Genomic DNA, 13,487 nt, shown 5'->3' with positions numbered 1-13,487 from the left:
CTGTGACTGACAGTCTGTGTGAAGTTAGCATGACGTCTTTAAAGTGAAGGTTTTTACTCTCTGCAGAACAACCTGCTGGATGTGGTGGCCAGTATTGAGCTGTCAAAGAAGACGGTGCGGAGGATACGGACCAACTTTGTTTTTGCCCTCATCTATAACCTTCTAGGAATACCCATTGCTGCAGGTGAGAAATGATATTACACCAGCAGTCTTCTGTCAAATTATGACAGCGAGACTTTTTTAAAAATTATTTTTATACTGCCTTTCTATTAATACATCTGTGACCTTTGCTAGGGCTGGGTATCATTTAAAAAAGATTACAATACCAATGCCATTAAATTGATATCAGTACAGTATTTCATTTGATACCTTTTTATACCTCCATGCCAGCGAAAGCCATGGCCAGAGGCATTATGTTTTTGGGTTGTTGGTCTGTCCGTAACTTTCTCGTGAAAGTGATATCTCAAGAAAACCTTGGCGGAATTTCTTCAAATTTGCCACTTGAAATCAACAATGAAGTGAATATATTTTGGTGGTTAAAGGTCAAAGATCAAGGTCACTATGTCCTTGTCTGTCTCATTCTTGTGAATGTGATATCTCAAGAACAACTTGAGGGAGTCTCCTCAAAATTTTGTGCAAACATTCATTGAGACTCAAGAATGAATTGATTAGAATTTGGTGGTTGAAAGTTAAAGGTCAAGGTCACTGTGACCTCACAATACATGTTTTTGGCCATTACTCAAGAATTCATATGCTAATTATGACAAAACTGTCTAAGTGATGACATTATATATCCAAAATGTCAAAGTTCAACTTCAGCTTCACTGTGACATCATAATGTTCTGCATTGAACACTTTTTGGAACGTCATATCCTAGGAACAGAAAGGGAAACCCAGGGCTGCCCCTGACCAAATTGGGGCCCTAAGCAAAATTTTATTTGGAGGCCCCCATCCCAAATGTATCATAGGTACAAAATGACCGTACAACAACTTGCCATTTAACTTGACAACCTTTACTGGCAATAACAAATGTACTGTAGATACAGTAGTTTGGCAGTATGAGTCAAATAAAATAAGAAATTCAACCTGAAATAAATAAATAAATATTAAATAAAAATAACTTCAAACTGAAATAAATACAGTGGTGGAAAAAAGTTTTCAGACACCCCATGCATTTGTGAAATGTTGCATTAAGAATCACTCTTTCGTCTTCAAGTGCAATTTCTTTTAATACAGTCACAGCCAAAATACTAAATAAATCCTAAAAAAGCCATTAAAAACTTAAAATTGAATGGTTCCATAAAAATACATAAGAAATTTTGAGTATTGGGTCATTTTGGTACCAGTGATGAAGGTCGTTCTTTTTATTAAAAGACACGATTTTTGTTGCCAAGCTTCGTGTCTACATAAAGCCAGCACATTTGAAAGTTCTTCAGACACAAAAATGGCTAAAACAAGGAACCTAACGCAGGAAACACGCCTGAAGATAAAGATTCTCAGCCAGGAAGGGTACAGCTGCCACCAGATAGCCAGGAAGTGCAGATGCAGTCCTTCAGCAATTGGATACACTCTGCAGAAATACAGACGAACCAACAGCTTGGAAGACAAACCAAGATCTGGGCGTCCAAGGGTTTCTTCAGCAAGAAATGACCGCATCCTGATCCGCATCTGCAGGCAAAACCGCCGAATGACATCACAGGAGCTTCAGCAGCAGTGGTCAAACCAAACTGGTGTCCAGTGTTCCACCTGCACTATACGTGGCCGACTTTTAGATCATGGCTTAAGGTCCTACAAGGCTATCAAGAGGTTAGCCTGGCGTCGTTGGGCCCAGGCAGACAAGAACTGGACAGCCAGGAATTGGAAGAAGATTTTGTAGTCAAATGAGTCCAGTTTCCAGCTTTATCTTCCTCCTACTAATGTAAGGGTACGCAGAAGGCCAGGCGAAGCATTATCTCCAGCATGTACAGTACCTACTGTCAAGCATGGTGGAGGCAGTATCATGGTTTGGGGATGCATGAGCGCTGCTGGTGTTGGTCATCTCACTGTCTGTGATGGCACATTGAACTCTACCAAGTATTGTACCATTCTCGAACCCACATGCTCCCTTCTGCGCGTGCACTGTTCGTCGAGGTAAAAACTGGATGTTTCAACAAGATAATGCCCCTTGCCACACATCCAAGGCCAGTAGAACTTGGCTGCAGGAGCATAGTATCCAGGTCTTAGAGTGGCCAGCTCAATCCCCGGACATGAGCCCCATTGAAAATCTGTGGTGGATTATCAAAAGGTCTGTTTCAAAGCATAAACCAAAGAATTTAGAAGAATTAAAAGCAGTAATTCAAGAAGAATGGGACAAGATTACCCCTCAACAGTGTGAAAGGCTCGTGGGGAACATGCCAGCCAGGATTAGAGCTCTACTACATGCCAGTGGCAGGACTACTAAATATTAATTTGATGATGTGATGGTTTATTTATTTTTTGTTCAGTTTTGAACACATTCTCTGTTATTTGTTGACTTTGATACTGACAATGTTGAGAACTGACATATTGAAACTGTCAAGAATTTAGTTTTGTTAGTTTTTCTTGTAAACAATAAACAAAAAAATATAATTTGTATTTGTTTGTATCTGTCTAATGCAGCCACACCTTTTGAAACACAAAAAAGATTTTTCCACAAATATTTCATGATAATATTTGAGATTGTGTAAAATTTTAAGGGTGTCCAAAAACTTTTTTCCACCACTGTAAATAAACAAATCTGAGTCACAAATAGCCATCAATTACTCATCAAAAGAAAGTAACTTCCACCACCTCAATCCCCCACCCTTGATTAAACACTGAAAATAAAATAAAAGAGGAGACAGGTCTTTCCTATTTAATCTTATTTTGTTATATTTCTCCCTCTGCCCTCTCTGGAGGCGTACGATCTCCCTCAGCCCTCCGCCTCTCCTACCTTAATTAAACACTGAAAACAGAAATAAAATACACATTCTTTTCTATTTTCATCTTATTTAGCTATATTTCTCCCTCTCCCCTCTCTGGGAGCATCCGACCTCCCGGCCCCGCACATACCCCAGAGGCTCGGATCTCCCCCTCCGTGGAGCCCGCCCGCCGTCCCTTGCGTGCACATACTCCTGAGGCTCTTTTGGACGACATGTCGACAACTCTTCACCTGCTGCAGCTCTGCAAGTGCCTGCCAGTGCACCCCTCTTATTGTTCAGATGTCCAGTGCTGTCAATCATTGCAGCGAGGCATCAATCAATCAATCAATTTTATTTATAAAGCCCAATATCACAAATCACAATTTGCCTCACAGGGCTTTACAGCATACGACATCCCTCTGTCCTTAAGACCCTCACAGCGGATAAGGAAAAACTCCCCAAAAAAACCCCTTTAACGGGGAAAAAAAACGGTAGAAACCTCAGGAAGAGCAACTAAGGAGGGATCCCTCTTCCAGGACGGACAGACGTGCAATAGATGTCGTACAGAACAGATCAGCATAATAAATTAACAGTAATCCATATGACACAATGAGACAGAGAGAGAGAGAGAGAGAGAGAGAGAGATGCAGGTAATGACAGTAGCTTACAACAACATTATTGAAAGTAATAATATTATAGTTATAGTTCTGGCTACTGCGGTACAATATGTTGAAAGTATGTATTAATACCTGGCAGTATACATGTGTGACAATAATCATATGTGTATAATAACAGAAGAAGTATGACTAATGACGAATGATGGCAGCAGCAGCAGGAGGCATCTGGCGGGACCATGGCAGCAGCACAACCACACACGTCACGCTGTCCAGGCACCGCTGCGATATGAGTTAATCTGAGAGACAGTGGAGCACAAAGGCTCCGGAGAAGAAGCCGAGTTAGTGACATCCAGAATGGCCGGGTTAGCTAGATGCAGTAATAGGATACGAGAGAGAGAGAGAGAGAGAGAGAGAGAAGGGGCCCGGTGTATTATAGAGGGGTCCTCCGGTCGACTAGGCCTAAGTCAGCCTAACTAGGGGCTGGTACAGGGCAAGCCTGAGCCAGCCCTAACTATAAGCTTTATCAAAGAGGAAAGTCTTAAGTCTAGTCTTAAATGTGGAGACGGTGTCTGCCTCCCGGACCGTAACAGGAAGATGATTCCACAGGAGAGGAGCCTGATAGCTAAAGGCTCTGGCTCCTGATCTACTTTTGGAGACTTTAGGGACCACGAGTAACCCTGCGTTCTCAGAGCGCAGTGTTCTGGTGGGATAATATGGCACTATGAGCTCTCTAAGATATGACGGAGCTTGACCATTTAGAGCTTTATAAGTTAACAGTAGGATTTTAAATTCAATTCTGGATTTTACAGGGAGCCAGTGCAGAGAAGCTAAAACAGGAGAGATATGATCGCGTTTCTTAGTTCCTGTTAGTACACGTGCTGCTGCATTCTGAATTAGCTGGAGAGTTTTTAAGGACTTACTAGAGCTACCTGATAATAGAGAGTTACAGTAATCCAGCCTTGAGGTAACAAAAGCGTGGACCAATTTTTCTGCATCTTTTCGGGTCAGGATAGGCCTAATTTTCGCATGGCATGGGCGGTCAGGTCTCTTCTCTCCTTCCTCGAGCTGATTCTATGCGCGCCTCACGGTAGCGCATGTGCGCATCCATTGCGCATATGCGCAAATGCGTCCCCTCGCGCAAAATGTGGCCCCCCATGGAAGATGAGGCCCTACACACAGCGTGTGTTCTGCGTTTAGGGAGGGGTGGCCCTGGGGAAACCTTTGGTCAGATACTAAATTGTCGACACTAATCTTTGGTGTCCACCTATAAAATGCGCTGATTTTATAGATCTTCTGTGCTGCCAGGGGGAAGATGTGAGTGAAGCATCCATGTTTTCACAGACATGACAATAAACTGTACCTACAACTTGAGTAGTTTGTGGAAGTATGCAACAACAAAGCAGTAATTCTTGTTTTCTACTTCATTTAATACTCATCATGTGAATAGAATCATCCAGTTGCGTACAATGCCGCCATACTTTTGAACGTTTGTGAACAGTATGGGATGTAGCTTCTGCAGTAGTGGGCAAATCACATGTTACATTAAATCAAAAAAAAAATTCAAGGTATGGGTACAAAAAGGATTAAAAGGTACCTAAAAGGTATTGAGTACTGAGACCCAGCCTTAGCCTTTCTCCTGTCCTCTGCATGAGAGTTCAGAGAATGTAGAACAGTGTTGTTCAGCTCGGTGCAAGCAACTTTGTTTGTTTCTCATTCACAAAGCCAGGGCTTTGTATGAACACCCCTTTTTGTGGACTGTAAGGAGATATTGGATTAAAATCTCTGACTGCACCTCTAATTCTACAGTAGGAATATATTTTTCTCTTAATTTGCCTAAAAGTCACATTTAAAGATGACTCATTAAAAGGAATCAGCTTTAATACAGCTTTGGTTAAAAATCCCACATTCCCAGAAAAGTGAAGAAATGACATTACTGTTTTCATTGGTATGCATGGTCTGATAACTACTCTGTAAATCAAATTGGTTGCGCAAAATGCAAAAGAAGACAGTCATATGGAGGATGCTTATAATGAAAACAAAAGAAACTGACAGGAAATACCACAATTTATTTATACTGGCACCTTGTGGGCAGCAGCAAAGCCAAGCAAGACTGTTAAAGGCAAAATCAGATTGCAAATAACATGACTTGCAGACAAACAAATGAAATAAAGCTTAGACTTTTTAAACTTTAATTGCCCATTTGTTTAGTATATACAGTTTGAAATCAGTGTTGCCCGTGCATCCCTCCCCTCTGCTGGTTGTAGGTGTGTTCATGCCTGTTGGCCTGGTGCTCCAACCCTGGATGGGCTCTGCTGCAATGGCTGCTTCGTCTGTTTCAGTGGTTCTGTCTTCTCTCCTGCTGAGAATGTGAGTTGCTATCTGTTAATAGTATCCTACTCAGCAAATATTACATGTTGCTTATTTGCTAATATTACTCGATATATAAATGAAATCCCCACAATTTCTGCCTCTAAAGAACATCTACAAGCAAGAACTGTTGGTAAATATTTCATTATATGTGAATTATTAGACATATTTTCCTCCTTTAGAGTGTTTTTCTTCCATTTTTTCTGGTGTATCCTATGACTTTTGTTTGCTGTGGTCTCCTCTTAAAATGTTTCATCATATTTCATCATATTTTGTCTTGAATTCAGAGGTGAATAGAATAACCATATGTTCTCTGCAGGTACAAGAAAACCTCAGTGGAGCTGTATGAGGTGCGAGCACTGGGCCAAACGAGGAGCCTTCAGTTGTCGCAGATCAGCACACATTTGGGTCTGGACAGCCAGCGGCGCAGCCCCGCTCCACCCACTCGGGAGCAGCTGAACCAAAGTGGCATCGTCCTACCAAGCCAGGGACCGTCCATTAACTCTGTAAAGGACCTTCATGTGTTGTAAAGGGAAAAGGGGGGAAGGACTGAGACATCATACAGTTTCTGCTCCTCATGTTTACGAATTGTGTGATATTTTTATGTATTTATGTAAATAGACAAGGCTAATTGTGCACATAAACTCAAAAAGTGCTCTTATTTTGGCGTGGCACATTCACCTTTATCTCATAAAGTTGTTATTGGTGGCTCTGTGGACACCAAGCCAACATCAATCTGTAACTTTAGTAAGAAAAATGTTGAAAAATCAAGTTGCTAAAAATGAAGCTATTACTGAAGCACTGTGTCATTTTATGCATTTTATGCCTATTTTCACTGCAGGTGACAGGAGCCGCATAAATCAAGCTTGCAACATGAAATAGTGTTGCTTGTGTGTAACTGCTGTACAAATGCACCTCTATAATATACAGTGGTGGAAAAAAGTTTCGGACACCCCATGCATTTGTGAAATATTGCATTAAGAATCACTCTTAGGTCTTCAAGTGCAATTTCTTTTAGTACAGTCACAGCCAAAATACTAAATAAATCCTAAAAAAGCCATTAAAAACTTAAAATTGATTGGTTACATAAAAATACATAAGAAATTTTGAGTATTGGGTCATTTTGGTACCAGTGATGAAGGTCGTTCTTTTTCAATCAATCAATTTTTCACTCAATTTTATTTATACAGCCCAATATCACAAATCACAATTTGCCTCACAGGGCTTTACAGCATACGACATCCCTCTGTCCTTATGACCCTCGCAGCGGATAAGGAAAAACTCCCCAAAAAAAACCCTTTAACGGGGAAAAAAAACAGTAGAAACCTCAGGAAGAGCAACTGAGGAGGGATCCCTCTTCCAGGACGGACAGACGTGCAATAGATGTCGTACAGAACAGATCAGCATAATAAATTAACAGTAATCCGTATGACACAATGAGACAGAGAGAGAGAGAGAGAGAGAGAGAGAGAGAGATGCAGGTAATGACAGTTGCTCACAACATCATTATTGAAAGTAATAATGTTATAGTTATAGTTCTGGCTACTGTGGTACAATATATTGAAAGTATGTATTAATATCTGGCAGTATACATGTGTGACAGTAGTCGTGTATAATAACAGTAGAAGTATGACTAATGACTAATGATGGCAGCAGCAGCAGGAGGCATCTGGCAGGACCACGGCAGCAGCACAACCACACACATCACGCTGTCCAGGCACCGCTGCGATATGAGTTAATCTGAGAGACAGTGGAGCACAAAGGCTCCAGAGAAGAAGCCGAGTTAGTGACATCCAGAATGGCCGAGTTAGCAAGATGCAGTAATAGAATACCAGAGAGAGAGAGAGAGAAGGAGAGAAGGGGCCCGGTGTATTATAGGGGGGTCCTCCAGCAGACTAGGCCTAAGTCAGCCTAACTAGGGGCTGGTACAGGGCAAGCCTGAGCCAGCCCTAACTATAAGCTTTATCAAAGAGGAAAGTCTTAAGTCTAGTCTTAAGTGTGGAGACGGTGTCTGCCTCCCGGACCGTAACAGGAAGATGATTCCACAGGAGAGGAGCCTGATAGCTAAAGGCTCTGGCTCCTGATCTACTTTTGGAGACTTTAGGGACCACGAGTAACCCTGCGTTCTCAGAGCGCAGTGTTCTGGTGGGATAATAAGGCACTATGAGCTCTCTAAGATATGACGGAGCTTGACCATTTAGAGCTTTATAAGTTAACAGTAGGATTTTAAATTCAATTCTGGATTTTACAGGGAGCCAGTGCAGAGAAGCTAAAACAGGAGAAATATGATCTCGTTTCTTAGTTCCTGTTAATACATGTGCTGCTGCATTCTGAATTAGCTGGAGAGTTTTTAAGGACTTACTAGAGCTACCTGATAACAGAGAGTTACAGTAATCCAGCCTAGAGGTAACAAAAGCGTGGACCAATTTTTCTGCATCTTTTCGGGTGAGGATAGGCCTAATTTTTGCAATATTACGCAGATGAAAAAATGCTGTCCGTGAGGTTTGTTTTAAATGAGAATTAAAAGACAAATCTTGATCAAATATTACTCCGAGGTTTCTTACGGTAGTGCTAGAGGCCAGAGCAATGCCATCAAGAGAAACTATGTCATCAGACACAAAAGACACAATTTTTGTTGCCAAGCTTCGTGTCTACATAAAGCCAGCACATTTGAAAGTTCTTCAGACACAAAAATGGCTAAAACAAGGAACCTAACGCAGGAAACACGCCTGAAGATAAAGATTCTCAGCCAGGAAGGGTACAGCTGCCACCAGATAGCCAGGAAGTGCAGATGCAGTCCTTCAGCAGTTGGATACACTCTGCAGAAATACAGATGAACCAACAGCTTGGAAGACAAACCAAGATCTGGGCGTCCAAGGGTTTCTTCAGCAAGAAATGACCGCATCCTGATCCCCATGTGCAGGCAAAACCGCCGAATGACATCACAGGAGCTTCAGCAGCAGTGGTCAAACCAAACTGGTGTCCAGTGTTCCACCTGCACTGTACATGGCCGTCTTTTAGATCATGGCTTAAGGTGCTACAAGGCTATCAAGAAGCCCCTTATCAATGAGAGACAGAGGTTAGCCCGGCGTCGTTGGGCCCAGGCACACAAGAACTGGACAGCCAGGAATTGGAAGAAGATTTTGTAGTCAAATGAGTCCAGTTTCCAGCTTTATCTTCCTCCTACTAATGTGAGGGTACGCAGAAGGCCAGGCAAAGCATTATCTCCAGCATGTACAGTACCTACTGTCAAGCATGGTGGAGGCAGTATCATGGTTTGGGGATGCATGAGCGCTGCTGGTGTTGGTCATCTCACTGTCTGTGATGGCACATTGAACTCTACCAAGTATTGTACCATTCTCGAAACCCACATGCTCCCTTCTGCGCGTGCACTCTTCCGTCGAGGTAAAAACTGGATGTTTCAACAAGATAATGCCCCTTGCCACACATCCAAGGCCAGTAGAACTTGGCTGCAGGAGCATAGTATCCAGGTCTTAGAGTGGCCAGCTCAATCCCCGGACATGAGCCCCATTGAAAATCTGTGGTGGATTATCAAAAGGTCTGTTTCAAAGCATAAACCAAAGAATTTAGAAGAATTAAAAGCAGTAATTCAAGAAGAATGGGACAAGATTACCCCTCAACAGTGTGAAAGGCTCGTGGGGAACATGCCAGCCAGGATTAGAGCTCTACTACATGCCAGTGGCAGGACTACTAAATATTAATTTGATGATGTGATGGTTTATTTATTTTTTGTTCAGTTTTGAACACATTCTCTGTTATTTGTTGACTTTGATACCGACAAAGTTGAGAATTTACATATTGAAACTGTCAAGAATTTAGTTTTGTTAGTTTTTCTTGTAAACAATAAACAAAACAATATAATTTGTATTTGTCTGTGTCTGTCTAATGCAGCCACACCTTTTGAAACACAAAAAAGATTTTTCCACAAATAATTCATGACAATATTTGAGATTGTGTAAAATTTTAAGGGTGTCCGAAAACTTTTTTCCACCACTGTACATAACTCAAAGTAAAGCTATACTGTTAGGATAAGACTTTCAGTGTGACAGTGTCAGGTTATAAATAATGCACAAGTTCATAGAGAAAAACCAACAGTTCGAGAATGTGTGTTTATATTTGTACCTGTTTCATCCAACAGCTCTGATTCTGTACTTTGATTGGAAAACTGTCACTGAACCTAAGAGAAATAATATGTTATAGTATGTAAATATGTTTCCATGTTGCTGTGTTTTAGATTATTATTCCGAGACAAAGGTTGACGTGTAAAGTGATGCTGCAGTCCGGGCACTAGAGGAAAATGTTGCCATTGTGGGTTTCATATCCACGTTTCTAAAAGTGGCATATTTCTGATTACATGTATACAAGCTGACTCTGGTATTGGCAGGTAGAGGGAATGGTAGATGGTGTGACACCAAGGGAAGATGGTTGCCACGCTGCAGGCCACTGTACAAGGCCATTTCCCGCAGCAATTGTGTCACCGAACCAGATCTTTTCTAAATGCAACATTGGTATTTCTAAGTGAGACACTGGCAGCATTTGCAGCCATGATTTGCCACCAAAAGTGGATATTTTTTAGTGAGATATTTGTGGCATTTCTAGTGATGATTATGCCACCAAAAGAGAGTGTTTTTTTAGCAAAACAACAACAGCATTTTTACTGCGACGACTGTGCCACCAAACCATGTATTTTCTTAGCAAGAAATTGGTGGTATTCTAGCAGCTATTGTTCCACCAAAACTGGTTGTTTTTTAGGGTGACATTTGTGTAATTTCCAGCTGTGATTTTGCCACCAAAGCCGTGTTTTTTAGAGACACATTGGTGGCATTTTCAGCCATGATTTTACCCAAAAGTGGGTATTTTTTAGTTAGACTTTGCCAGCATTTCCAGCTGTGACTATGCCACCAATAATGAGTGTTTTTTAGCAAAATATCAATAGCATTTTCAGTGGCGATTTTGCCATCCAACCAGCACTTTCCTATAAAGACAATTTGGCTGTATTCCAGCAGCTATTGTGCCACCAAAGCTTTGTTGTTCTTTAAAGGAGCTATATGTAAGAAATCTAAAGCAAATAGTCGTAAAATCATCCTAACATGTCACAGAGACTAAGGAATAATATTCTTATAACATACTGATCTCACCGACAACAATAGTACAGCCAGAATATTCGCATTTAAAAAAAGATTTTACGGTCCGCAAATCATGTTTATGTTTTGAATTTGTGTTTTGGCCTGTTGCGCCACCCACCGCCATCTACCAGTCACGCAGTCAGTAGAGTCTCAGCATCAGTTACAGTTACGACTGAGTTACAGCAGCACGGCAAGCTGCAGTAGCAGTGTCCCAATACATAGCATGAGCATAGACTGTATAAGAGCACGAGCAGCCGGCTTCTCCTTAGCTGTATCCCGACAGCAGCATTAGCAGTGTCCTGGTACATAGCATTAGCAGCCGGCTTCTCCTCAGCTGTATCCTGGCAGCAGCATTAGCAGCAGAGAAGCCGGACTTGCTCGAACGGTCCACTGGAAAATCGAAGATCAAGGACGTGGCGACGCAGCCCTGCCACGGCAGCCGCCCGTGGGCAAACAAATCAGTCTCCAGCGTGCCGCTGTCCAGCAACCTCGAATCTGTAGGGGAGGAGGGGCGTACACGACTGGCGGCAGTATTTTGAATTTGAGTGCAGTAACCGTTTTGGCCACATTCTTACATACAGCGCCTCTAAGCAAAACGGGTATTTTTAAGCAAGCAGCATTACCATCTGTAATTTTGTCACTAAAAGCGTTTTTGTTTTTTTTTTTTTGTTTTTTTTTCTAGAGACATCAACTGTATTTTTTTGTGACTGTACTACCAAACCAGGTATTTTCTTAGTGAGACATTGGTGGTTTTCCAGCAGCTATTGTTCCACCAAAATTGGTTGTTCTTTAGCGAGACATCGGTAGCATCTCTAGGAATTACTGTGCCACCAAAATCAGTCGTTTTTAGGGAGATATTTGTGACTATTCCAGTGGTGATTTTAATAATAATAATAATAATAATAATAATAATAACAGGTGGTTTGCATCAACAGACCTAAGACTGTTGGAGGGAGTGTGCCGGCAGAGAAGCTCAGATGGAGAGCACATTGCCACTGGGTATTTTCAGCCAAAACATGATCTTTTCTTACCATAACCAAGTGGAGTTGTGCCTAAACCTAACCAAACATTAAACACAGCGTTTTTGAAATGTAAAGAATGGTTAAGTTGTCCTCTACATAACAACATACAAATGTCACATATCTGTGGTTGCGAGAAACGTGCCATGCCAACATTTATTCTGCGGATTGGGTTGACTGCTGTTATATAGAGACATGACAGAAAAGAAGAAGAAGAAGAAGAAGAAGTGGAGGGCAGACTTTTTGGACTTCTCTTTCAAATGTATTTTGAGCTGTGCCAAGCTTAATTAATGGAGTGGATTAATCAAATGATTCATGGACTCTATAGTTAACCAGAAGAACCCATTTCACAACAGGCTTCAGGGTTATAAATATAACTATTGTCTTGCTCTCAGCCCATATAATAGACCTTTGTCACGGCAGACATTTTGACGTGAGAGCAGAGAAGGCACAGGCGCAATTAATAACTAACAATGTGAACGGCCATCGTTAATGTTATTATTACACCTGAGCTCTTCCTGCTAAGCCAGGCGAAAAGGTCTCATTCTTCCCCTGTAATATTGGCTGGAGACATCAGACACTGCTTCTCACACACATTCAGGTGAGTGTTACAGGATCATTTCACCTCTTCTGTTCTGTGTTACACTGCTGCTTATCAGTGCACTCTGAGAAATCACAGAGGCACATAAATTGCTATAATCTTTAATATTTAATGTACTGTTTTTTGTTATTTTGCTAAAGGCAACTGGACTTCCAGTGGACATTTTGAAAGCTTCAGTTCAGACTGACTGGTGGGAAATCCAGGGCGTTAAACGCTCACACACTGAAAGTCGTTAAGGTCTCGTGGATCGTCAGCCCACCTGGTTGTTATGTGAGAGTTAGAGTTCAGGTTTGAATCTGTGTCAAACTGCCTGAGAAGTGATGTCAGACCAGTCACCAGAAGAAAAATGTGGCCATTGTATGTTTCCGCAAACCATGGATAACTTAGATTTGTATGTTTCATATGAATCATATCAATATTTCTAAGGTAAAGTAGAATTTGAATTTGTCATCATGAGGTGGATGGAATGATGGATGGCCTGTCACCCAGGAACAAAAGGCCTGTCAAGCTGCAGACCAGTGTTCATGACTAACAAGGTACTGTCCACTTGTCATGGGAACACCCAAGCTGCATATTAATACCAGGTATAAACAGATTGTGAAAAGTATTTCCCCTTGTAGAGGATCATCAATCAACCACTTTACTGGTTATTAACAAACCCACCATCCTTGGTTTAGAAAACCAGTGTCTTATCCATTAGGCCACTGTGGCTATAACTGTAATAACAGCAGATTAATGCAAAGTGATTGTGAAATGAGATGTTTATAATTTACATATGGGTGCCAAGTTTTGGTGTCCACATTCTTTTGGCGTCTCAT

At 41.5% G+C, this 13,487-nt stretch overlaps 2 protein-coding genes across 3 annotated transcripts in view; one reads left to right on the top strand and one right to left on the bottom strand.

Annotated features, from left to right (window-relative positions):
• atp7b (ATPase copper transporting beta) overlaps positions 1-10,273 on the top strand; it is a 50,894-nt gene extending 40,621 nt beyond the window's left edge. For both annotated transcript variants that reach the window (XM_049570288.1, XM_049570287.1), the window contains exons 19-21: positions 67-184; positions 5,800-5,902; positions 6,222-10,273. In XM_049570288.1, coding sequence (XP_049426245.1) covers positions 67-184; positions 5,800-5,902; positions 6,222-6,432 — 432 coding nt within the window. In that variant the 3' untranslated portion in view covers positions 6,433-10,273. The remainder of the gene's footprint in view (positions 1-66; positions 185-5,799; positions 5,903-6,221) is intronic.
• LOC125885000 (uncharacterized) overlaps positions 1-13,487 on the bottom strand; it is a 385,446-nt gene that overhangs the window by 108,432 nt on the left and 263,527 nt on the right. The window lies entirely within an intron of this gene.

The sequence above is a fragment of the Epinephelus fuscoguttatus genome, linkage group LG24 (genome assembly GCF_011397635.1).
Source record: "Epinephelus fuscoguttatus linkage group LG24, E.fuscoguttatus.final_Chr_v1".
Classification (NCBI taxonomy): Eukaryota; Metazoa; Chordata; class Actinopteri; order Perciformes; family Serranidae; genus Epinephelus; species Epinephelus fuscoguttatus.
This window is presented reverse-complemented; position numbering and strand designations above follow the sequence as displayed.